This window comes from Lepidochelys kempii, chromosome 4 (genome assembly GCF_965140285.1).
Source record: "Lepidochelys kempii isolate rLepKem1 chromosome 4, rLepKem1.hap1, whole genome shotgun sequence".
Lineage (NCBI taxonomy): Eukaryota > Metazoa > Chordata > Testudines > Cheloniidae > Lepidochelys > Lepidochelys kempii.
The window spans coordinates 141100261-141124463 of record NC_136383.1 but is presented as its reverse complement, the minus strand read 5'-3'; the positions used below and the strand labels follow the sequence as shown (position 1 = coordinate 141124463).

Sequence of the window (24203 nt, the reverse complement as noted above, 5' to 3'; positions counted from 1 at the left end):
CCTGTCTGTCCAGTGCGGATAACAGCCCTGCCCTGCTGCCAGGCTCTGAGGAGGAGAAACGCGTTAATGAGTCGCTGTGGCAAGGGGGATCTTCGCGGAGGGGGAAGCCCCATTTTACAGACGAGGAAACTGAGGCTCAGAGCTGTGAAATGACTGGCCCAAAGCCATGGCGGGGGGCGGGGGCTGGCAGGGCCAGGTGGCAGGACTAGAAGGCAGGTCCCCTGGCACCTTTTCTGGGGGGGCAGCAAAGGACCGTAGACTCCTGGCCAGAGCCGGCGCCCGATGCCAGTGGCCTAGGAATGACTGTGGGGCCGGTCTCTGGCCTGTGCCGTCCAGGGGGTCAGCCGCCGCCCGCGCCCCTCTCCAGCCGGGAGCCAGGCGCTTTTGGCGGGCCCCGCTACTCCGCGCAATGCGGTAGCTGTGTGGCGCCCGCCCGGGGGGCCGGGGGAGGGACCAGCTGCGGGGCGGGCAGAGCGCGCGGAGCCGGAGCAGCGCGCCCCGCGCCCCCGTCCGCTGCGCCCCGCCTGGCCCCTGCGCCCCTCGCCATGTTGGCGCTGCCCCTGCTGCTCCTCCTGGCCCTCGCCCCCGCAGCCCGCCTGCCCGGCGCGCTCGGGGCCCCTGGCCGCGCCACCCTCCGCCCGGGCGGCGAGCGGGAGGTGACGGCGGCCCCCGCAGCGCCGAGCACCCCGGGGCAGCTGGAGGAGCCCGTCTCCAAGGGCGAGGGCAAGAGGCTGCGGCTGGCAGAGGAGAAGGCAGCGGGTGGTGAAGGTAGGGGCTGCAGCCCCTGGCGGCGGGGGCTGGGCGCCTGGGGGAGGGGGATCAGGGGTGGGTCGGGCCCTTTCTGGTGTTTCCTCTTCTGCGCTCCAGCCTTCCGCTGTGCGTGGCTGGGTCTCCCGTGGCCGTGCGGGGTCCGTGCGCTGTGCGGCGCCCCTTCTCTGCTCGGGGGTGCTTTGCGGGTCCTTGGCAGAGGTGCGCTCCGCTTGGCGTGGCTTCCCCGTGGGGCTCTCGGTGGCCGTGTTGGGGCATGGGGCGTCCTGGGGGCTCTGCTCGGGCCTGGCTGGCAGCGTGTTTTCTTTTCCCGGGCGGGGGGCGTCCTGTCCTGGGGGGGCGAGGCATTCCTGATTGCAGAGCTTGGGCTTGCCTGTGCGCTCTGTGCTTGCCCGTGCGCTCCGTCGGGGGTGGTGGGCGGTGCGGGCGGTGTGTTGTGTGCTGGTTGTGTGGCACTGAGGGCGGGAGATCTCTCACTGCACAGCATCCCCCCGGGGTGGCCAGCTTGGCGCACCGGATGCTTCCCTCGCACATCTTTGCAGTAACACACAAGCTGTGCGAAGTTGCTGAGTTGCAAACAGGCTGCTCCGAGCTGTCTCGGGGCTGGGGGCTCGCTCTGCTGCTGGGAACTGCGGGGGGGGGGGGGGGGATCCTTCCCCTGAGTCTCCCAGATCCCCTCACGGTATTTCTTCCCTTCGCTTTGCCTGCCGAGGGGACTGGTGCGCCGGGCTGCTCTCCCCTTGGCTCTCCCCCAAACTGCTCGCTGGGTGCCAGCTGGCCTGTTCCACGCTTCGCCAGCAGCTTTCTGCTGAGCAGTCGAAGCGGGAGGCCGTGACCGGCAGATCTTGGCCCTGGGTGGTGGACAGGACGCCCCCGAGCCTGGTTGCTCCCAGATCCCACCACCCGCAGCAAAGCCAGGCCCCTCGACTCCAGCGGGAGCTGGGTTTGGCTCAGGGGGTGGAGGAGCGACCATGGGCTCTCTGAGCCGGGGGCCCAGGGAGAGGAGTCGGGGAATGGAGCAGTCTAGGACCCATCCACACACGCTAGCCCCAGCCCTCCCCTCCACTGCCAGGCTCCTCCGTGCCAGGCGGGGGGAACTCGCAAGCTGGCTTTGAAGTCTGGGACCAGGGTAACCCCAATGATCTAACAGCCCTGGCTGCCTCCCTGCTCTGTCACAAACTTACTGACAAACTCACTAGGGCGCCCGGGCACCAGCCGCCTTCATGAGACGGGGCCGAGCGGCTCCAGTCAGTGTCCCAGGCCCGGCACGGGTGGCCCCTCGTGGGCTCCTCTGGCTGCAGCTGCTGGAGCCGGAGGAACTGCGTTCTGGCCCGGCTGCGGCTGTGGGCTCCCAGCAGCCAGGACGTGCAGCACCGAGACGGCAGAGGAACTGCTTGGGGCACTGTCGGAGTCCCAGTGGACGGGACCCGCAGGGAGCGACCTCGGGGCCGCTCCCGCACGGCTGGGCCCCTTGCTCTCTGGGGTGGTGCTGGGGCTGAGCTCTGGGGCAGCAGGAAACACTGGTCCCCAGTTGTTCACGGCGGAGCCTAGATCTCTCGGGTTAGAGGGAGCAGCACAATCCTCACGGCCACCCTCCTCCACGGCAGGCCTGGCGGCCGGCAGTGCCCTGAATCGCAGCCCCCGTGTCCCCCGGCCCGGCTGCTCGGTCTGGAGCTCGCTGCTGCGCTGCCCGTTCCGGGCGCCCCCTCCCCGAGGAGGAGCGGGGTGACCGTGTGTCTGATTTGTCTTTCTCCAGCCAGGGGCACCGCGGAAAAATCTGTGCGGGTTAAAGTAGTAAAGAAAAAAGTCTTGAAGAAGAAACCCAAGGCTTCGGCCCAGGGAGCAGCCACCGAGCAGCAGCCACGTACGTACTTCCCCCGTCTCTGGTCACTGACCCGCAGCTTGGGTACCCCCTCTGAGCCCCATGCCACGCTCCCAGGCTGCAGAAAGCAATTCCGGCCACTCCACACGGTTCCACTTGGCCAGCACCGGTCTCTTCTCCGGCTCCCGCGTGGCCACACGCACACACAGTCGAGGGCCTGCGTCCTATGCGGCACGTCAGTTCTACGCAGCAGAGACCCCGGGGTCCTGCGGCTCTGCCTGCCCCCGCCCCACCATAGCCCGCCTGTCCAAGGGAACCCTGGTGGGGTTGGGGCTGATACCAAATTCCATTGACTATATGCTGCCCCCTGCCCCCCGGTACATTGCCAGCGCCCTGCCCCGGAGCCCGACGCTTACCTGCCTTGCAGAGATGGGCAGGGCCAGCGGGGGCTTGGAAGTGGCGTTGTCCCCTGCTCAGGTTTTCCCGGGAGTGTCCCTTGTCCTGGGAAGTCTGTCGGGAGGCTGCATACACACGGCCGGCTGTCTTGGGAGCTGCCCGGATGGCCTAGTGGTTTTGTACCCTAACGTCCGGCTTGGGAGGCAGATGACACTGTGATTGGTGTCAGCTCCTTCCTTCTCCCTGTGGGGCGAGGTGACTTTCCATTGTGGGGGAGTGGGGCTGGATTCTTAATCCCCCCCACACCCCAGCAAACCTTGTCAGCAGCCCTGGGCATCCCCACGGGGATTGCCACGGGCTCACATACACATGGAAACGTACCCACCCCCCTGCCCGTGCACTGACAAACATCCTCATGCACGTGCCCCCCCCGTATCCCCCACTCACACACTGGCATGTGCTCACGTGTCCACTCCCCCATAAGCTCCCTCATGCACATACAGCTACCCCCGGGTGCCCCCGAGGCAGAGCCTCGGGACCTTTCCACAGAAGGAGCCAGCCTTCCCAGGGCCAGCCCGGGCTCCCGCGGGTTATTCTTGGGAAGCTGGCGCTTTGTTGTTTTTCCTCAGGCTTTTGAGGTTTCAGGCAGCACCGAGGAGTGTTTCCTGCCCAGCTGCAGTGCAGCTGGGTGGAGCGTTGGCAGGAGCCCGCTGCTCACTGGGACGGCCTCGTGAGGCAGGGCGCCCGCTCTCTACAGCCCCTGAGGGGCTAGCCTGGGGAGATTTCCAGGGAACGTCTAGTGTAGGGAGCAAAGCCTGGCCAGGAGCCTTTGGCAGCATCCCAGCAGGAGACGCCGACTCTGGGGCGCTAGTCTGGGGCCGGGCACGTCTGCGAGTGGCACAGAGCAAGAACTGCGTGGTTTCCTGCATCACCGCGGGAGCTGATCGCTAGCATGGGGCTGGAGGACATTCCTCCGCAGGGTGCGGTGGGGAACCAGTGTCCCTGGGCTGTGGGGATTGTGCTTCCCTGGGAACCAGCCAGAGAGATGGGCAGGTTTGGGAGGAGAGTGGGACACTGGAGGAGACAAGGGGTCTCTGGGCTGTTCTGCCTGGCAGGAAGGGGGTACTGGGGGTTGCCAGGTTTTCGACTTGAATGCGCGGTCGAAAAGAGATGCTGGCAGCTCCGATCAGCACCGCTGACCAGACCATTAAAAGTCCAGTAGGTGGCACAGCGGGGCTAAGGCAGGTTCCCTGACTGCCCTGGCTCCGTGTGGCTCCCGGAAGCAGCGGCATGGCCCCTATCTGGCTCCTAGATGTAGGGGCAGCCAGGGGGCTCCGCACACTGCTCCCACCCCAAGTGCTAGCTCTGCAGCTCCCATTGGCCAGGAAACGCAGCCAATGAGAGCTGTGGGGGTGGCACCCGCGAACGGGACAGCATGCGGAGCCTCCTGGCCATGTCTCTGTGTAGGAGCCAGACAGAGGACATGCTGCTGCTTCGGGGAGCTGCTTGAGGTAAGCACCACCCAGAGCCTGCACCCCAAACCCTCTCCTGAACCCCAACCCTCTGCCCCAGCCCTGATCCCCCTCCCGCCTCTGTACCGCTCGGTCCCAGCCCAGAGCCCGCTCCTGCACCCTAAACCCCTCATCCCCGGCCCCACCCCAGAGCCCACACCCCCAGCCGATGCTCTCACCCCCTCCCACACCCCTGCCCCAGCCAAGTGAAAATGAGCGAGTGAGTGAGGGTGGGGGAGAGCGAGCGACAGAGGGAGGGGGGATGGAGTGAGTGGGGGCAGAGCCACGGAGAGGCGCTGCCCAGAGACGTCAGGGCGCTGGTGGGTGCCCCGGGCTGGGTGCTGAGGGCAGGAGCTCCTGGCGTCCATGTGGCCTAGTGGCCGTTACTGACCTCGCTCGTATCCAAAACGATGGACTCAGCCAGATGCTGTCCCTGCCTTGGCGGCTCCAAAGCCCTGGTCCGGAGGACGCGGGGGGCGGCTTCCAAGCAGCAGGAGTCGCACTGGGAGCGGTGTGACTGGTCCCCAGGGGGGTTTCAGCTCCACGAAAGCACTCGGGGGGCCAGGCAGAGCCGAGCCACGTCCCTGGGCCCTGCCGCTCTCGAAGCTAAGGGAGGGTCCATGGGCATGAGGCGGGGAACCAGCCTGCATCCCTGGCAGGGGAGCTGAACTGCAGGGCGGGCTCGCTCTGTAGGTGTGCGAGCGTGGCCGGGGAGCAGAGAAGATGAGATCGCGGCCCCTGCAGAGAGGGGGCCGTGGCTGGGAGGAAGAGGAAGCCGAAGGTTTGGCCACAGGCTGCTGGGACTCCAGCTCGGGCATTCCCGGGAGAAGCGGGGCTCGGGGGCTGGGGCGGGCTGCAGAGGCTGGAGGGAGGCTGCCCGCCCCTCAGCGGGTCGGAGAAGCTCAGTTCCCTGGGCTCACCCCTGCATCTCCACACGTGCCCAGGGCGGCAGGGTGCTGGGCCCAGGCAGGGCAGCCCCAGGGGGGCATTGGCCCTGCACAGCTGCGGGGGAGGGAGGGTGTATGACCCCGCTGGGCAAAGACCTTGTGAGAGCCACTCGCAGCCTGTGGCTGGCCCGGCGTGGCTCTCCCCTCGCGGGGCCCGCTGGCTCCCCTGCTTGGGCTGCAGCACTAGTGGGGAGGCGGAGGGGTTTGTGTCCAAGTCACCCTGCGGGATCCCCTCTCTTCCCAGCATCTCCAAGGCACCCTCAGTGAGTCTGGGTGCCAGGGGAGTTCCCAGGACTTCCCCTTTTGCCCCCCTGCCCCCTGACCAGAGGGGGCGCCGCAGAGCAGAGCAGTTACCTGCCTTCCCCGCAGGGCCAAGCCCAGCCTGCAGCGTGAGGTTCCACAGGGGAACAGCTGCGACTGGCCTGGCCCCATCCCCCACACAGACCCCCTGGGATCGCGCCAGCTGAGGCGGGATATGATGCGTCTTTGACTCATGCTCACAGGCTGTGGTTGTGGTTTCAGCAGCCCCTGGCGTTCTCTGGTATCCGCTGGCCTGATCTCCGGCAGCACTTGTGCCTCCAGCCGCGTGTTCGGGCTCCAGGCTGGGGCTGAGTGCGCTGTGCTCTGCCTGGCGGAGGGAGCGGGGATGTGTGCAAAGCTAGACACCACCGGAGCTGGCTCTGGGCCCTCGCCGGGGGAGAACTGAAACAGGCTGGCCTGGCGGCTGTGTGCAGCCCCCGTATGCAGGGGATCCCCTCGGACTTTGTGCACGGTGTAACGATAAACAATCCCCGTTCCTAGCCTAACACGCTGTTCTGGGCGCTGCCAACAGCGGTGCCCGCACTCCACCCAGCCGTGAAGTGCTGCGGCCACCTCTGGGGCGGGGGAGCACAGCCGCTGTTTAATAGGCAGAGTAACCCTGCAGTAATGCAGGCCAGGCAGCAAGGAGGAATGCCGGATGCGGTTTAAACTGCTGGGGGAATCTCAGGAGAGCCGAACGTAACCGGCCAGGCTGGAATTGGCTGGAACGCTGGTGTTAGCCCTGAATCGTTGGCAACAGCCCGTGATCCGGGCGTTTCAGTGTGTCCCTGCGCGGCCGGCTCCGGTACTGAAGCCGCTCTTCTCTGGCTCTGGGGGTAGATGCGTGAGCCCCTGGGCTGCTGCTGATGGTGGCCTGCAGCCTCTGGGACAGCCAAGACGTGAGGTCTCCAAGCGAGCAGTCCAGCGCCCCGTAGCAGCAAGCTGGGCCCTGGGCTCTGTATCGGCCCAGAGGAAGAGCTCATCAAACACGCGGAAACCGAGTAAAGGGAAACAGGAGGAAATACTTCCCTCTCTCAGGCTGCGGGGTAACCCCCCTCACTTAGCACTTACCCCGAGACCCAGGACGGCACTGGAGAATAGGCCGCAGGGGATACCCTTACCACCCGGGTCTAGGGGCCAGCACAAGGACAGGGAGCTAGGAGTCCGGAGCTCTGCCCCGCAGCCACGTCTGGGGGAGTTTTCAGTCAGTGCCGGGTGTGGACTCTGGAGATTAAAGGCTCTGAGCAGCGTTCACTGGGGCCCAGGTGCTGCGAAGCGCAGAGGCGGCAGGGTCCAGCCAGATTTGGTACTGGCTGTCACCCAGACCATGGCACCCTGGACATCACATCCCACTCAGCACCAGCCAATGAGAGAAGGAGAGAGATTGTCCCCGACACCCCAGGGTGCTCAGCTTGCTGGTCTGCCCCCAGGTGGGATCTCGCCATTGTTCAGGGGATGGGATTCCAGTGGGGAGCAGCTCCTGGCCCGGACTCCCTCTCCTCCTTGGAGTTGCACCAAGGATGCCTTTGGCCCCTCTGGCTTTTCTTTAGCCTGACTTTGTCTTTCCTTTACCCCTTCGGCTTCCCACCAGAATGTCCCCCGCTGGGGCTGGAGTCTCTGAGGGTGTCGGACTTCCAGCTACGAGCCTCCAGCATCAAGCGCTACGGACTGGGTGCCCACCGGGGACGCCTCAATATACAGGTGTGCTGTGCCGTGCGCTGGGGGGGGGGCGGGACCTTTCATTCAGAGCGAGGCCTCTCCCAGCCCACATGGCAGTTACCTGGCCACCAGCTGGGCTTCGTCTCCCTCCAGGGGCTCTGGGGTGCCATCGTGACACCTCCAAAGGGGACGGCTCCTGGCTGACAGGCTGCAGCCCCAGCCCCCTCACCTAACTCCCCCACAACAGGGTCACCCCATCCGTCCCCCGCACTAACCTCTTCACTACGCCGTCTTCCATTGGAGGGCGAGACACCTCCTGCAGCAGCTGGTTAAAGAGGGTCCTACTGAGCATTGCCCCCCCCAGTAGGGGGCGCTGCCATAAGGTACCCGAAATGTACATAACGACATGGCAGCCCACGGCGCCTTTCCATTTTGTTCAGAACCAGCGAATGGGGCCCGTTTTTGCAGGGGAGGGATAGGGTTATCTGTTCGCAGCAGCACTCGCTATCTGTCGGGCGCCCTCCAAACACTTGGGAGGGACAGTCCCTGCCGCAAGGCGTCCAGCTCCCTGGGGCGCTGGCATGGGTACTCCCAGCACACACCTTCGGGTACTACCGCCGCTCTCTCTGTCCCTCCCCTCCCTGCCACAGTCCGGGATTCACGACGGTGACTTCTACGACGGAGGCTGGTGTGCTGGCCACGAGGACCGGGACCAGTGGCTGGAGATCGATGCCCGGCGGCCGACCCGCTTCACCGGCGTCATCACGCAGGGGCTGAACTCCATCTGGACGTAAGCAGCGAGTGCGGGGGCGGAGAGAGCAGAGCGCAGGGTGGTGGATCCGTGGCCCCAGCCGCTGGCTGGGTCAGCGAGCCCCTTATCGTGGTATCTAGGCTCTGGGACGGCTCTTGTGGGGCTATCGGGGAAGGGGGCCAGGGTCCCTCTAAACCCCTCAGTGCTGGTGACTCTGATCCTACTGCTCATTTTCTCTCTCCCCACGTAGGTACGACTGGGTGACCTCCTACAAAGTCCAGTTCAGTAACGACACGCACGCCTGGCAGCCAAGCCGGAACGGGACGGAGGAGGCGGTGAGTGGGAGCGCTGGTGCTGAGCCCTGCATGGGGCGGCCCGGCCCTGGGGCATCGCGGGGACGGGTCAGGCGGCCAGGGCGACGGGCCAGCACCGAGGCGGATGGGCTCTTTTACAGCCGGTGGTTGTGGGTGGCAGGGCCTGCCTGGGCCTCGAGGACTTAGGGACAGAGGTGCGGGGTCAGATCCTCCGGATTTCGCTGAGCGATGCGCAGCCCCCCACGGCAGGGGCTGGGCACTGGGCGCTTTAAGGCACCTTTGCTGCCCTGGAGCCTGGGGTCAGGCTGTGCCAGCCCAGACCCCCAGCCTGAGGGCGGCTCTCGCTCACGTCAGGGGCCTTTCCCCCAGCAGCAGGAGCCACGACAGCCCCCCAGTGGGACCAGACCCCTCCCTGCTCCCCGCAGCCCTCTCCCGGTGCCAGCCAGTCCGCGGAGGGTTAATAGAGCTGTGTGGGCTGGACTGGCTTTGTAGCGCATCCTGTGCGGGGGGCTCCCCCCCCCCCGCACCCCAGCATCAGCTGGGCTCCATCCTCCGCCCAAAGAGCTTCTGTATGCGTGGGGGAATGGCCAGAGCCCCAGCCAGCTCAGCTTCCCCTGGCAGCCCCCAGCCACCCGGCAAAATCCCACCCCTCCCGGGCTGGAGGGGGAGTGTGTGTGTCCACATGTGTAAAGAAATCAGTGCAGTGCGTGTGTGAATCCATGCTCTGTGTGTGTGTGTGAATCCATGCTGTGTGTGCGTGTGAATGAGTGCAGTGTGTGTGTAAATAAATTCGTGCAGTGTCTGGGTGAATCCATGCTGTGTGTGCGTGTGAATGAGTGCAGTGTGTGTGTAAATAAATTCGTGCAGAGTGTGTGTGTGAATCCATGCTGTGTGTGCGTGTGAATGAGTGCAGTGTGTGTGTAAATAAATTCGTGCAGTGTCTGGGTGAATCCATGCTGTGTGTGCGTGTGAATGAGTGCAGTGTGTGTGTAAATAAATTCGTGCAGTGTCTGGGTGAATCCATGCTGTGTGTGCGTGTGAATGAGTGCAGTGTGTGTGTAAATAAATTCGTGCAGAGTGTGTGTGTGAATCCATGCTGTGTGTGCGTGTGAATGAGTGCAGTGTGTGTGTAAATAAATTCGTGCAGTGTCTGGGTGAATCCATGCTGTGTGTGCGTGTGAATGAGTGCAGTGTGTGTGTAAATAAATTCGTGCAGAGTGTCTGGGTGAATCCATGCTGTGTGTGCGTGTGAATGAGTGCAGTGTGTGTGTAAATAAATTCGTGCAGAGTGTCTGGGTGAATCCATGCTGTGTGCGCGTGTGAATGAGTGCAGTGTGTGTGTAAATAAATTCGTGCAGTGTCTGGGTGAATCCATGCTGTGTGCGCGTGTGAATGAGTGCAGTGTGTGTGTAAATAAATTCGTGCAGAGTGTCTGGGTGAATCCATGCTGTGTGCATGTGTAAATCAGTGCGGCGTGTATAAATGTGTGCTCTGTGTGTGTGTAGATAAATCAGTGCAGTGTATGTGTGTGTCCGCGCTATAGAATTAGCTCTGCTCTGACCTCTCCCTGCCCCTCCTGCCTACTCTTTTGGGAAAGAAATGAGTTCATAAGCAGGCAGAAAGCGATCAGCCTGAGGGGGGAGGGGAGGAACCGGCAGCTCCCAGCCCCCTCGGCACTGGGGGAGAGGCGGGTCCAGCCTGGCTCCTCCCGACAGGGAGCCTGGGCCCGCTGGGGTGGGCAGTGGGGGTGGGCTAGTGGCCGGGCGGTGAGTGGGTCTCTGTGGAGGGAGTCCCACACGGCACTCTGCGTCTCTCTCCCTGGGGAGCTCTGAGATGGCACGGGCCCCAGCGGGCGCCTAGAGTCCCGTTGTCACGGGGCAGAGCAGCTGTTGGTTTCCCTGGGGTTTGGCACGTCCCTGTGGCACAAGCCTGGGTCTGGGAGCCTTCCTCCCTGGTGCCAGGTTCCAGCCTCACGCAGGCAGCTCAGGTCTGTTTCTCATCAAGGGTTGAATGGGAGCCAGGGGGAGCAGGCGGGGGCTGGGTCGGACGTAACCCTTTGGGTTCTGATCCCGGGCCCACTGAGCTGCCAACTGGGCAATGCGGACACTGGACCCAGCCACTGCTTCTCCAGAGCCAGGAGACACGGGGCGGCTCTCGCTGCCTCGCAATCCAAAAGCCCCAGAGTCCCGGGAGCCTGGGAGAATCTCGGCTTGTGTTTGAAGGAGGACTCACCATCCCAGCCCCCGCCCCGGGAGGCGGGCTGGGCGTGTGGCCTGAAAAGCACCCTGGGCAATGGTGGCAGTCGGCTGCAAGGCTGCCCTGCTCAGCGGTGGGATGCGGGTGGGAGGTCAGTGTCTCCAAGGGCAGGGGGCGGCATTGGGGGAGCCCTGCTCCTGCTGCTGGGGGCGTGCAGGGCTGCAGGCCCCGGGCCAGCCCCTGTCACCTCCCCCAGAAGGACGAGTGTTTATAGCAGGGATAAGAATGAGCCTCGCAAGCAGCTGGAGGCCGGTGCCGTGTCCGTCTGTCTGTCTCTAGGTGTTCCTGGGGAACAAGGACCCCGAGACGCCCGTGCTCAATGCACTCCCCACCCCGGTGGTGGCACGCTACATCCGGATCAACCCCCAGACCTGGTTTGAGAACGGCACCATCTGCCTGAGGGCGGAGATCCTGGGCTGCCCCTTGCCAGGTAGGACGCGCTGCTGGCATGGGCTTGTCCCTGCGCTCTCCCTCCGAGGGGCCGTCTGGCCAGGCCTGGCCGTCTTCCCCTTCATTCTCTTGTGTGGCATCGAGCCGGGGCCCTTCGCTCTCAGTCCCTCCTGCCTGTCTCCTCCGCAACCCTCTGTCATGCTAGCAGCCCCAGGTCCCCGGGCGGGGCTGGGACAGCGAGCACAAGCCCCGAATGGTCTGGGACGTGGCTGTCCGAGAAATGCCCCTCACGCAATAGCCCTGCCTGGTCGTGCACAGCAACACAGGAACTGCTGGGCCAGATGAGACCCGCCGTCCTTTTAACCCAGGCTCTGGTAGTGGCCTGTACCAGCTGCTTGAGCGAGTCCCTGAGTGATGGGATAACCTGCCGATGGCAACGTTCCCTCCTGACCACCCACCCACCACCTGACCACCTCGGCCAGGCCAAGCCCTGAAGCATGAACGTTTCTGTCCCTGCCAGCGTGCTCGGGTATTTTTAAGTATTCACTGGTATAATTCTGGGTCACCTTGTTCTCCTGGAGGTGCTGGCCATGCCCTGTAGTTCAGGGCGAGCTTTGCACTCAAAGCAGGGATATAGCCTCTCTGTTATGTAGGGGAAGGACTGTGTATCCCCCATGCCGGGCAGCCCAGACCCTGAGCCCGGGACGCATGGCCTGAGGTGTTACACATGGATCCGTGAATTCAGGTATGAACAAAAATTAATTCTGCAAATGGGCCCTTTAAGAAACGCAGCCCGCGGCATCAGACAAGTTTTGTCCTGTTGACATCAGCTCAGGTATTGGCTGTTTACACACAGAGTGGCTGAGAGGTGGATCTGGAGCAAGAGATCGATTCGTACCCAACTTCTTAGGCTGACTGGTCATTTTTTGCCGTTATTCGCTGTAAGGGGGAGTTTCTCCGTCAGCAGTGGCTGCAGAATCTTCGTTAGCGACGCTCGGGGAGAACTGCCCTCTTTCCCAAACGGCGGCCGCCTCCCCTCGTTCTAAACGGGCCACAAGCCGACCTCAGCGAAGGGCCTTCTCAGGCCGGAAAGAGGCCGTGGGCTGCCCTTGGCCAAGGTGGCTGCTGTGTTCATCCAGCTGCTGAGGGCAGCCTCGCCTGGCCCCAGCTGGGGAGAATGGGGGCTGGCGGCCTGCGAGCGAACCCGGGAGCGCTTGGTGCCAAGGCCTGGCGCTGGCCCCGAATTTCACGCCCATCTCTCCCTGCAGACCCCAACAACATCTACTCCTGGGAGAACGACCCGGTGCCGACCGACAAGCTGGACTTCAGGCATCACAACTACAAGGAGATGAGAAAGGTACGTTCCCTTCGCTCCCGGCCTCCCGTCCCTCGCGGTTCCCGCCGCCGGCAGGGAAGGCAGGCACGCGTCCGACAGCTGCCTCCCGCCAGACCCTGGCAGGAGACGCTAGCCGTGCCCCTTGCCCTTCGCAGCTGATGAAGAAGGTGAACGAGGAGTGCCCCAACATCACCCGGGTCTACAGCATCGGCAAGAGCTACCAGGGCCTGAAGATGTACGTGATGGAGATCTCGGACAACCCCGGGCAGCACGAGCTGGGTGAGTCCCCACAGCACGGGGCAGAGAGGGGAGACGCTGCCGGCTTCCCGGACGCACCCCTGGCGCTGGCGGACGGAGAGTGGGAGCTCGGTTTGCTGCCCCTCGTGCCACGCACAGAGTCCCATTTTGGTCGGGGGGACGTCCATCTGCACCCCTGTTCTGCTGCCCCCACGAGGCTGCCTGGCTGAACTCCAACCCGAGCCAGGGCGCCCCCCCGGGTCTGACCCCAGGCGCCACCCCCCCTCCCCCCAGAGCCAGGGCATCCCCCTGGGTCTGCCCCCGGATGCCACCCCCCCCCCAGAGCCAGGGCGTCCCCCTGGGTCTGTCCCCGGATGCCACCCCCCCCCCCAGAGCCAGGGCGTCCCCCTGGGTCTGCCCCCGGATGCCACCCCCCCCCCCAGAGCCAGGGCGTCCCCCTGGGTCTGCCCCCGGATGCCACCCCCCCAGAGCCAGGGCGTCCCCCTGGGTCTGCCCCCGGACGCTGTCTGCACCTGAGGCTCTGGGGGGCCCTGGTCCCCAGCTGGCCCAGCACGGGGCTGTTCCTGGGGCCAATCTCTGCTTCGCTTCCCCCGGGAGCCTGGCACGCGGGGGGATTTCCCCGGGGAGTGGGTGGGGGTTGGCCGCGCTCTCAGCCTGTTGCCCGGCGGGCGGGCAGCGGGCTCCGTGGGCAGCTGGCTGCGTGTCGCCGGCAGGGGAGCCGGAGTTCCGCTACGTGGCGGGGATGCACGGGAACGAGGTGCTGGGCCGCGAGCTCCTGCTCAACCTGATGCAGTACCTGTGCGGCGAGTTCACCCGGGGCAACCCCCGCGTCGTCCGGCTGGTGAGCGAGACCCGCATCCACCTGCTGCCCTCCATGAACCCCGACGGCTACGAGACCGCCTACAAGCTGGTAGGGCCCGCGGGGGCCCGTGCCGAGGGGAGGGTAGCTGCGGGCCCGGGCCCGGGGGGACCCGTGGGCGTCGCCTCGCCGCCACTCAGGGGCCTCGGCGGACGCAGGGCGGCCCCACTGACGGGCTCAGGGGAACCGGCACGGCGTGACAGTCGCACCGGGCACCGGGCACGGGCTGGCTCTGAGAGGGGAGACCTGGGAATCCCGGCCTGGCGGAGAGGCTGGGTCCCTCTCTGCACCCCGCTGATGCAGGGCCGGGAGGGTGCTGAATGCCCGCACCCTCCGCTCCGGGGAAGCCAGCAGGAGGCGCTCCCAGCGCGCCTGGGCGGCAGTGTTCAGTGCTGCTGGCAGGTGCTGGTAGGGCAGAGGCCTGGCCCAGGCGGGAACGCGGGCAGGCTCTCGGGAGGTCTCCCGGAGCGAGGCAGCTGAGCTGCGTGTGTCTGCAGGGGCCCGGTGGGGAGCAGGGAGTGGGCCTGGCGGGCTCTAGGGGGTCGGCCACACGAACGGTGCTAGGGGCTGGCCGTGGAGAGCCTCGGCCGCGGGCAGGGAGGGCGATGGGGGTCCCGGGGCATTGGCCTCGTCGCACGCTCTCCCAATGCAGACGCACAGGGAGGACGGGGGGAGCCAGACGGGATGGGGGCGGACGATGGGGAGTGAGGAGGCCGAAGGGGGTGCGAGGGCCCCTCTGGCCGGTGTGGGCTGGGCTGTCCGGGAGGGAGGGAGGGAGGCAGACGGGTGTGGGGGAGGGCCATGGCAGGCCAGAGGATGTCACGGTGGCCCAGCCATTATTGGGGGTCTCTGATCTGTGGGGGGCTCTGAGCCCCACTTGCTCTGGAGAGCGGGAGCCCTGCTCTCCTGCCGTCCCTCCCTCCACACAGGGCTCGGAGCTGGCGGGCTGGGCCATGGGCCGCTGGACCTACGAAGGCATCGACCTCAACCACAACTTCGCCGACCTCAACACGGCCCTGTGGGACGCCGAAGACAATGAGCTGGTTCCTCACAAGTTCCCCAACCACTATCTCCCCATCCCGGAGTACTACACCTTCGCCAACGCCACGGTGAGCCCCGCCGGCCCCACGGTGCGGGACGGGGGCACGGGGGGGGGAACCAGCGTGGGGATGGGGGTGGTGCGGGGGACATAGGGGGCAGGGGACGCTGTGAGTGCTGTGGGGTGCGGGGACAGGGTGATGTGGAAACAGGGGTGCTGTGGGGTGCAGGGGGTGCTGTGGGGTACGGGGACATGGGGGCGCTGTGGGGTGCAGGGGGCGCTGTGGGGTACGGCGACATGGGGGTGCTGTGGGGTGCAGGGGGTGCTGTGGGGTACAGGGACATGGGGGCGCTGTGGGGTGTGGAAACGGGTGCTGTGGGGTGCAGGGGGTGCTGTGGGGTGTGGAAACGGGTGCTGTGGGGTGCAGGGGGCGCTGTGGGGTGCGGAGATAGGGTGGTGCGGGGACAAGGGGAGCTGTGGGACATACGGGATGCTCTGGGGTGCGGGAGGCAGGAGGTGCTCTGGGGTGTGGGGGACATAGGGGAGATGTGGGGTGCAGGGGTGGATGGGGCTGGGAGATCTGGGGATTCTCCTTGGTGTAAGGCAAAGAGTGGGGGGTGGGGGCTGGGGTGACCGATGTGAACCAGGGTCTTCTGGGCCTGCTGCCCAGCAGGTCTCGCATGCAAGCAGTGGGAGTGGGATAATGCAGGCCCCGAGGGGGAGCCAGGGGTTCATGCCAGGGGCCTGCAGACCCCATGGCCACCCTGCATTGCCCTTCCCCTCCTGCAGCCCTTCACCCCAGGGCGAAGCGGGTGCGAGATGCTGCCAGGGCGGAACGGGAGCCAGTCCTAGCCGAGGGCCTGCGAGTCAGGCCGCATGCTTCACGCTCCATCCCTGACCTCAGCGCCCGGGGGCACTTGTCCCCACGCTGCCCCCAGTGCTCTGAGGCCGAGGCCTGTCCCTGCCCAGGTGGCCCCAGAGACCCGTGCCGTCATCGACTGGATGCAGAAGTACCCCTTCGTGCTGAGCGCCAACCTGCACGGGGGCGAGCTGGTGGTGACCTACCCCTACGACATGACCCGCACCTACTGGAAGGCCCAGGAGCTGACGCCCACGCCCGACGACGCCGTCTTCCGCTGGCTCGCCACCGTCTATGCCTCCACCAACCTGGCCATGGTGGACGACGATCGCCGCCCCTGCCACTACGAGGACTTCGCCAGGGAGGGCAACATCATCAACGGCGCCAACTGGCACACGGTGCCGGGAAGTAGGTGGCCCTGCTCCAGAGCCCGAGGGGGAAGGGCTGTTCGATCCCCTGGGGCAGAGAGGTCCTGGCAGCCCATGTGCCCTGCGCTGGACAGGGCGTGGGGTCTCTGTGTTGGAGCCCCGTCATGTCCCGAGGCCCACGTGCTGGGAGTGATCCCGGCTGTGCCCGTTCCTAAACGTGGGCGCTGCCCGGGGCACCGGCGGGCACTAGGGAGCGACTCACTGTGTAGGGAACGGAGCTCCTTGGCTCAGGATGCAGACAAGCCTTGCCCAACGGCCCTCTGGACAGACCCAGCTGAAAGCTTCTGCCCCTGCGTCCATCGCTCAGAAGTGACCCTGCAGCAGGGCCGGTCGCTGCCCCGTGACCCTACAATAACAAACCAGCGCGCGGGGCCGGTCGCTGACCCGTGACCCTACAATAACAAACCAGGGCGCGGGGCCGGTCGCTGCCCCGTGACCCTACAATAACAAACCAGCGCGCGGGGCCGGTCGCTGACCCGTGACCCTACAATAACAAACCAGGGCGCGGGGCCGGTCGCTGCCCCGTGACCCTACAATAACAAACCAGCGCGCGGGGCCGGTCGCTGCCCCGTGACCCTACAATAACAAACCAGCGCGCGGGGCCGGTCGCTGACCCGTGACCCTACAATAACAAACCAGTGCGCGGGGCCCGTCGCTGCCCCGTGACCCTACAATAACAAACCAGGACGCGGGGCCCGTCGCTGCCCCGTGACCCTACAATAACAAACCAGGGCGCGGGGCCGGTCGCTGCCCCGTGACCCTACAATAACAAACCAGGGCGCAGGGCCCAGCCTGCTGTTGTTGTGTTTACCATTCCAAGTGCAGGCTGCCGTAAGGAGCTCAGCTTCCTTCTCTGGCGTGGCACCAGATCGCCCCCCTGTGCTTGTCTCCCTGTGCAGGTATGAACGACTTCAGCTACCTGCACACGAACTGCTTTGAGGTCACCGTAGAGCTGTCCTGCGACAAATTCCCGCACGAGTCCGAGCTGCCCAGGGAGTGGGAGAACAACAAGGAGTCCCTGCTGGTCTTCATGGAGCAGGTGCGTATCCGGGCCTAAGGCCGGCGCTCCGGGGCCAGGGCAGACCCGGAGCCTTTCCTGGCTCTTGGACGTGGGTATCTAGGGCAGCGCCTCCTGGAGCTTCTCCGCAGAGGTCACGTGGCCCTGTGGAAGCTGGGCAAGGCCCCAGGAGCGGCTGCTCCTGCCAAGGCAGGTTCTGGCTGGTGTTGGTACTGGGGCTGAACCCATCACGGCGCCAAGGCTGGAGAGAGACAGCACAGGACTTAGCCACCTGGGAGGGAGGGAGGGAGGGAGACACAGTGGTTAGAGTATGGAACTGGGTGTCACTCAGGACAAAACTTAACCCCCTACCCCTTGAGCTAAAGGGGAATCACCATTAGCTGATAGCAGTGTAGGGGCAATGACACACAGAGTAATTCTGAATCCAGACAGTAGAGCACACAGTGTCCAGGGCTTGATAACAATTTTTTAAAGACTAGTCAGAAGATTATGGAAGATAAAGATGTGAGAGACATTAGCAGTTAGCTCCCAGAGTCCCCAGACGCAGGGCACAGCAGATATTAATGACCTCACACGGCTATATACGGGGGTCCATCCCTTCCAGAGGCGGGACAGCCCCAGAAGCATGGTGGTTCGGTTTGTAGCTGAAATGCACTCTGGACAGAGCTACAAAAATACCATCTTGGGCCCTGCCACCAGCAGCTCTGGGTTCCTCCGGCAGATGTGATCAGAGTACCAAGGAACGGCATAAAGCAGCTGGGACGGGCAAGCCCCCTCCCGACCACGCCAAACAGCCTTGGCAGTGCCTTCAGGGGAGCATGAAGAGACAGTGGGCAGAGCACCTGGCCATGCCAAGCACTGCGCGGCAGGGGCTGCTGGGAGGACAGAGCTAAGAAGGGATTCATAGAATCATAGAATATCAGGGTTGGAAGGGACCCCAGAAGGTCATCTAGTCCAACCCCCTGCTCAAAGCAGGACCAATTCCCAGTTAAATCATCCCAGCCAGGGCTTTGTCAAGCCTGACCTTAAAAACCTCTAAGGAAGGAGATTCTACCCCCCAGCCCAGGGGCACAAACCCCAGCACTCTGGATGTTTAACCCAGGACAGGACAAACTGCAGGGAGCCGCCCAGCAGATGGCATGCAGACGGTGATGCCCCAAAACCCCGGGCTGGGGGGCAGGCTCGCGCTCCCCGCTGTACCGAGGGGGCCCAGGGAGGGGCAGTGCCTTGTGGACCGTGTGCTCTGTTGGCCCCGGGAGCCCCCTCTGAGGTGTGCTCTGTCCTGTGTTTGTCCAGGTCCGCCGGGGCATTAAAGGGGTCGTTCGGGACAAGGACACCGAGCAGGGCATTGCGGACGCCATCGTTTCCGTGGACGGCATCAACCACGACGTCAGAACAGGTATTGTAGGCACCACAAGACGATCGACCCGGCCTGTTAGTCCCAGTGACACCCCTCGGGCTGCGGCCGGAGCAGAATACGGCCTCTGGGCTGCGGGGGCAGAGGGACGTGGGGCGGTGGGTGGTGCCACCCCAGCTGTATGTCACTGGGAGACCAGTGAGTCGGGCAGTGCTAGGCTCTACTGGACAGCTGTGGGGAGACATTTGGGGAGCAGGTCCGGGGAGGCGGGTCCATAGCCTGCGTTAGGGGAGCAGCCCCGGGAGCAGGCGTCTGCATAACCTGCGCTCGTACAAGGTGGCACTCTAGCCCTTCTAGTGGCCGGACCAGCCAGCGGTCTGTGGGTGAAGTCCTCACTCCATGGGATCAGTGGCAAAGCTCCCCTGACTTCAGTAGGGCCAGGGATTCCTGCTCCGAGTGCGCTGCTGGCTTTGAGCTGGCGGAGCTGGGTCGAGGCTCATGCCTTCAGAGACGCAGGTCCTGGGGTCAGTCCCACTGATGACCCACCCAGGGATGTCCCTGTGATGGGTTCGGTCTCAGAGACCCTCTTGGGACTGTCACCTAACGTGCTGGAATAACCTCTGAGCCAGTTTTCCCTGCCAGCTTGGGACTCCAGAACCCTGCCTTGTTGAGCCAGACGCACTAGCCTGCTGCAACCCAGACCCAGCTCTGGTCCATGCCCCCAAAGCTGCAGACTTTAACCAAAACCTGCTCAGCAGGTCACCTGTCTCCAGGACCCGGACACCCAGTTCCCAGTGGGATCCAAACCCCAAATAAATCCATTTTATAAAGCTTATACATGATAAACTCATAAATTGTCCACCCTCTATAACACTGATAGAGAGATATACACAGCTGTTTGCTCCCCCAGGTATTAATCACTTACTCTGGGTTCATTAGTAAACAAAAGTGATTTTATTAAGTATAAAAAGTGGGATTTATGTGGTTTCAAGTAATAACCGACAGAACAAAGTAAATTACCAAGCAAAATAAATCAAAACACGCAAGTCTAAGCCTAATACATTTAAGAAACTGAATACAGGTAAATCTCACCCACAGAGATGTTCCAATCAGCTTCTTTCACAGGCTAAAAAAAAAGGAGGACTTGTGGCAGCTTAGAAACTAACATGAGCATGAGCTCAAATAAATTTGTTAGTCTCTAAGGTGCCACAAGTCCTCCTTTTCTTTTTGCGGATACAGACTAACACGGCTGCTACTCTGAAACCTTTCACAGGCTAGACTCCTTCCTAGTCTGGGCCCAATCCTTTCCCCTGGTACAGCCCTTGTTAGTTCCAGCTCACGTGGTAACTAGGGGATTTCTCATGACTGTCGCCCCCTTTGTTCTGTTCCACCCCCCTTTTATACTTTGGCATAAGGCAGGAATCCTTTGTCTTTCTCGGGGTTCCCAGCTTTCCTTCTAAATGGAAAACCACCAGGTTTAAGATGGATTCCAGTATCATGTGACTTGTTTACATGTCCCATGAGACTTCATTGCTCACTGGCTGGCACCCCCCCCCCCCCCCCCGCCATATACAGGAAGGCTTACAAATAAACAGAGCCATTTACAACCAATTGTTCTAGTTAATAGGAGCCATCAAGATCCTAAGCCACCATTAATGGCCTACACTTCGCATAATTACAATAGGACTTCAGAGTAATACTTCATATTTCTAGCTTCAGATACAAGAATGATGCATACCTACAAATAGGATGACCACACTTAGTAGATGATAAGCTTTGTAATAGGTTTCAGTGTGGTAGCCATGTTAGTCTGTATCAGCAAAAACGAGGAGTCCTTGTGGCCCTTAGAGACGAACAAATTTATTTGGGCAGAAGAGACTTTTTGTATGCAGCATATTCCAGTTACATCATATTTACACTTACAAACATATTTCCATAAAACCTATGGAGTGCAGTGTCACAGTCCCGATGAACTAAATCGGTGTGGGGAGCTCAGCCCAGGGGGAATGGGGGATGACCATGGCCAGTGTCGGACGGCCCTAGAGCCCCAGGGTGGGAAGAAGCTGGCGGGGTGGGCTCTGGGTGGATATAAATAGCGGGAATGGGGTGAAATCAGGGAAAGGGAGATGGATGCTGACAATCATGGACCAGCCCCAGCAGTGGGAGCTGGGCCATGGGACCAGTCACCCCAGCTCCGGACAGCACTCAGGGGAGCAGCCTGGCGTTGGCCCTGGGGAGGGCAGGGCCAAGGCCTTGTCTACACAGGGCTGCTAGTCGCTGAGATGGCCCCTCTGCAGACGAGGGCTCAGCAGAGACAGGCCCTAGCAGACCCAGCCCTGACCCGGCTGACCCTCAGCCCTCCCCCTGGCCTTATTGTCACCCCCTGCAGCTTTCGACGGCGACTACTGGCGCCTGCTGAACCCGGGCGAGTATGAGGTCACCGCCGCGGCCGAAGGCTACCACCCCGTCACCAGGACGTGCCGCGTCTCCTACGAGGACAACCCCACCCTCTGCGACTTCCGGCTCACCAAGACGCCCAAGCAGCGGCTGCGCGAGATCCTGGCCAGGGGGGGCAAGATCCCCAAGGACCTGATCCTGCGGCTCCGGCAGCTGCGGGTCCGCAAGCTGAGGGCCCAGCGAACGGGAGGGGGATGAGGGGACTGTGTGGGGACGTAGAAGAGGGATGTGCTCTGTTCGGCTCGCGCTCCCTCCCCCACGCTCTCTAGTCTAGCGGCTTCTTGCTCCTCTGTGTTGTTTCGCTTCTGAGCTCTGGGTCTGACTCATGCACGTGAATCTGTAGCGGGGTGTGACTGCCGGCCCAGGGAGAGCGTGGTCCTGGGGGAACCAAACGCCCGCCTTCCTGCCGCCGCGCTGGCTTTGACGGGGAAAGGCGGGCACGTCACTTAGCAGTGTCCTCGTGAGGCCTGTCCCTTCCCACCCCCTGCCCTGCCCTGCAGCGCTTGGCTCTGTTCCTCGGCATTCCAGCCCAAGACTCTGCTGCTGAGCACCCAGCTGCTCTCAGTTCAGGGGGAGGGGTGCCTGGGCGGGGTAAGAAGACAGCGGAAATCAGTGGCACAAACAAAGCTGCAGGCGTGTTCCCTAGGGCAAAGGCGTTCCCTGGACGGGCTTTGCCAGCAGAAGAGGACTTTGTAACACCTCAAAGAGCAGCTTTCCCCCAGGATGGTCTCAGCACGGCGGCTGTCATCTTAGCCAGACCAGGGAGACCCCTGTTTAGTGGGTCGAGCCATTGCCTAAGGATCATGCAGGTCCCGGTCCAGCCACCCAATAGAGGCATCTGCCAACTGGTTCGGTTCCGCTCTGCCTGGCCACCACTTGGCAAATCCCCCAGGAGGAACCCTCTGGTGAAGGCTACCTGGAGGCAGCAGTAACCACAAGGCATTTGGACAGCAGGCCCTGGGGCGTGCAGAAGGAAGGGGAAGGAATGTGAGCCAGTCCTGTGAGCTGGGTTCAGACTGAGGGCCACGGCTCTCCTCTCCCGACTGCCATGGACAAGGAAGGATCTTGTCCTCTCTCGACCTGCATGTGGTGAGGTCAGAAGAGGGGGAAATCACCCAAGGGAGTTCAGTCGGCTGTACTGGCTTAATTTAAACCAGTTAATCCGTTTCTTTGGGGGATTACTGACACCTGGGTGGTAGTTGCTGGGCTAACAAAGCAATTGGCTTGGTAGTTGAGGGGATAGACGGCTGCGTGGATATATCTGCTGTTAGCCGACAAAGCGTTCTGTTATGCAGTGTAAGGGAGGAATAACACACATAGTGAAAGGCGAACGGACTGGGGTGTGTTTGTGGTCAAGATCAAGAAACAGGCCAGGCAGTGCGGCGTACTGGGTAGCAAGGGAGGCTCCCTGTGGCGATCCCCAAGAGCAGTATTTGGCCCCCTGAAATGCCCGAAGTGGTGTCTATGCGAGTCTCCCGGAGCGTGAGCAGGCAGCTGCCACTGATTCCTCGAAACATGCAGAGAGTCTGCATCTGAGACTACAGGCGGGCCCTAAAAATAGCTCCTGGCTCACAATGGGCATGACACAAGCAGGACTTCGATTGCCTGGCACAGGGTCTGGCTGGGCAGGAATCCAGGGCAAACATACATCAGTCAGTCAGTACCAACCATGGCAAGGTGTGCACTGGCTGGACTCCCAGATCCCTTGGGTGCAGTCCGGGATAACCTTGTTCCTCCCCATTGGTAATGACAGCACAGTTCCCAAGGACTCTCGAGGCTGTTTTCTTCCCTGTAGATAGCCAGCACCTGCTGGTTTGGCGTGCCATCGTCTGACTTCACCGGACCATGGGAGACATCTGGGGGAGCCAATTCCTGGCCAGAGGGGTGGCACTCTCACTGAAACCACCACCTTTGGCATCAATTGTCTCCCCATTGGCGTCTCCTCAGGGCCAACACAAGAGATACCAGCAGCCTTCTCAGCTGCGAGGCTGATACCAAAGGGCTAGCTGGCACCTCGTACGAGCCACGAACCGGATCCTGGGCAGAGATGATTCCACTTGGTGCAGCAAATGGTTCCTGTAGCTTCCTTTCCCCTCGGCCTCCGTTGTCAGGGGTGCTTGTGTGAATGCGGTTCCGCCCCTCGGTGACTCCAGGGATGACTTCAGCCTCAAATCTTTGTTCTCCTAGAACCCCAGGTGAAGTCACACTCCTCTGCATGAGATGTTTCCTTGGCAATGGCGTGTGAGGTCACAGCCAGCGGCTGTGACTGTGCCAGACAGACGGGCTCCCAGCGTCCGCCGCATCCGCCAGGAGCTATGGGTGGGTCTCAGCCCCACTCTGGGTCAGGCCCCCAGTGAACAGAGGAGAGTGTCCAGGGACAGCCGCTACCGAGGGCGTGCAAGCATTATTCAGAGCTTCCAGCTCGTCTGCGTGTTTTCAGACAGCCCGAGGGAGGCTGCAACATCCCTGTGTGCGAGCCCAGGGCTAGTGGGCGCTTCGTTCTGCCAGCGGGACCTGGCTGGAACCTGGCGTGTAAATAGCATTGGAGCAATGGCTCGCGGCTCCGGCCTAACCGGGGCGGCAGGAAAGGGACCACTGCTCGGGTGGGCACTCAGACTCAGCATGAGCAGCTGATGAGTTACAGAGACAGTGCTGGCATTCGATGTCCTTGCGAGCCAAGTGACATCCTCAGGAGCAATAAACCTTTGCTGTTTTACCTTCCAGAGCGAGTGGGCAGTGGGTTATTTTCTCTCCATTTATTGCATTATTAACTCAGTGGGGGGCAGAGCCTGGGTGTGTGCAAAGCCCCTTGCATGGGCCGCTCACAGCAGGGCTGGGGCCTGGAGCAGCGGCATGGGGCAGCCCTGTGGGGCGGGGAACGGGCAGGGGTTGGTGTGACGAAGTGGGACTGTTCTTAATGTTTCCTCTGAATAGTGTGGGGGTGCCTCAGTTTCCCCTAGGCAGTTCTTAAGTATCTAGGGGGTGGGGTAAGGGTGTATGATCATTGCAGATCCCTAGAGGGCAGGTGTGTGCAGGAGTCTGGACACAGAGAATGGCCGACACCCTGTTTCCTGGCAACTGATGGCCTGGGCCCTTCCCCCCTGCAAGGTGAGAGCTGAAGGGCTGGAGAACAAAGGAATCCGGTGACCTCCTGGCCCGGGAAAGGGACAAAGCCCAGAGGAGGGGGGGCTGGAGGGAGTTTCAGTTGGGGGCTGGCTGGGGCGAGGAGTGAAGGGCAGATGGGGTTCTCTGGCTCACTGCCCCCCAAAATGGACCCAGCTGAGAGGTCCGGTTCTCTGCACCTGCAAGCTCTGTTTTAGACCATGTTCCTGTCGTCTAATAAACCTTCTGTGTTCCTGGCTGGCTGAGAGTCCCGTCTGACTGCGGAGTTGGGGGGCAGGACCCTCTGGCCCCCCAGGACCCCGCCTGGGCGGACTGGCTGTGGGAAGCGCAGGGAGGGGCAGAGGAGGCTGGAGGC

At 62.8% G+C, this 24203-nt stretch overlaps 1 protein-coding gene across 2 annotated transcripts; it reads left to right on the top strand.

Annotated features, from left to right (window-relative positions):
* Nucleotides 1–469: 469 nt before the first annotated feature.
* On the top strand, nt 470–23446 carry CPXM1 (carboxypeptidase X, M14 family member 1). 2 transcript variants are annotated; one of them, XM_073343102.2, is made up of 14 exons: nt 470–768; nt 2525–2632; nt 7336–7445; nt 8054–8193; nt 8405–8489; nt 11004–11154; nt 12383–12471; nt 12606–12729; nt 13422–13549; nt 14497–14676; nt 15576–15873; nt 16793–16932; nt 18208–18310; nt 20658–23446. In XM_073343102.2, the coding sequence occupies exons 1-14, from the start codon at nt 546–548 to the stop codon at nt 20921–20923; spliced, it is 2145 nt and encodes a 714-aa protein (XP_073199203.1). In that variant the 5' UTR covers nt 470–545; the 3' UTR covers nt 20924–23446. The 2 variants fall into 2 exon arrangements, with proteins under 2 accessions (XP_073199203.1, XP_073199202.1); XM_073343101.2 differs by having other exon boundaries at nt 13422–13618.
* Nucleotides 23447–24203: the final 757 nt, after the last annotated feature.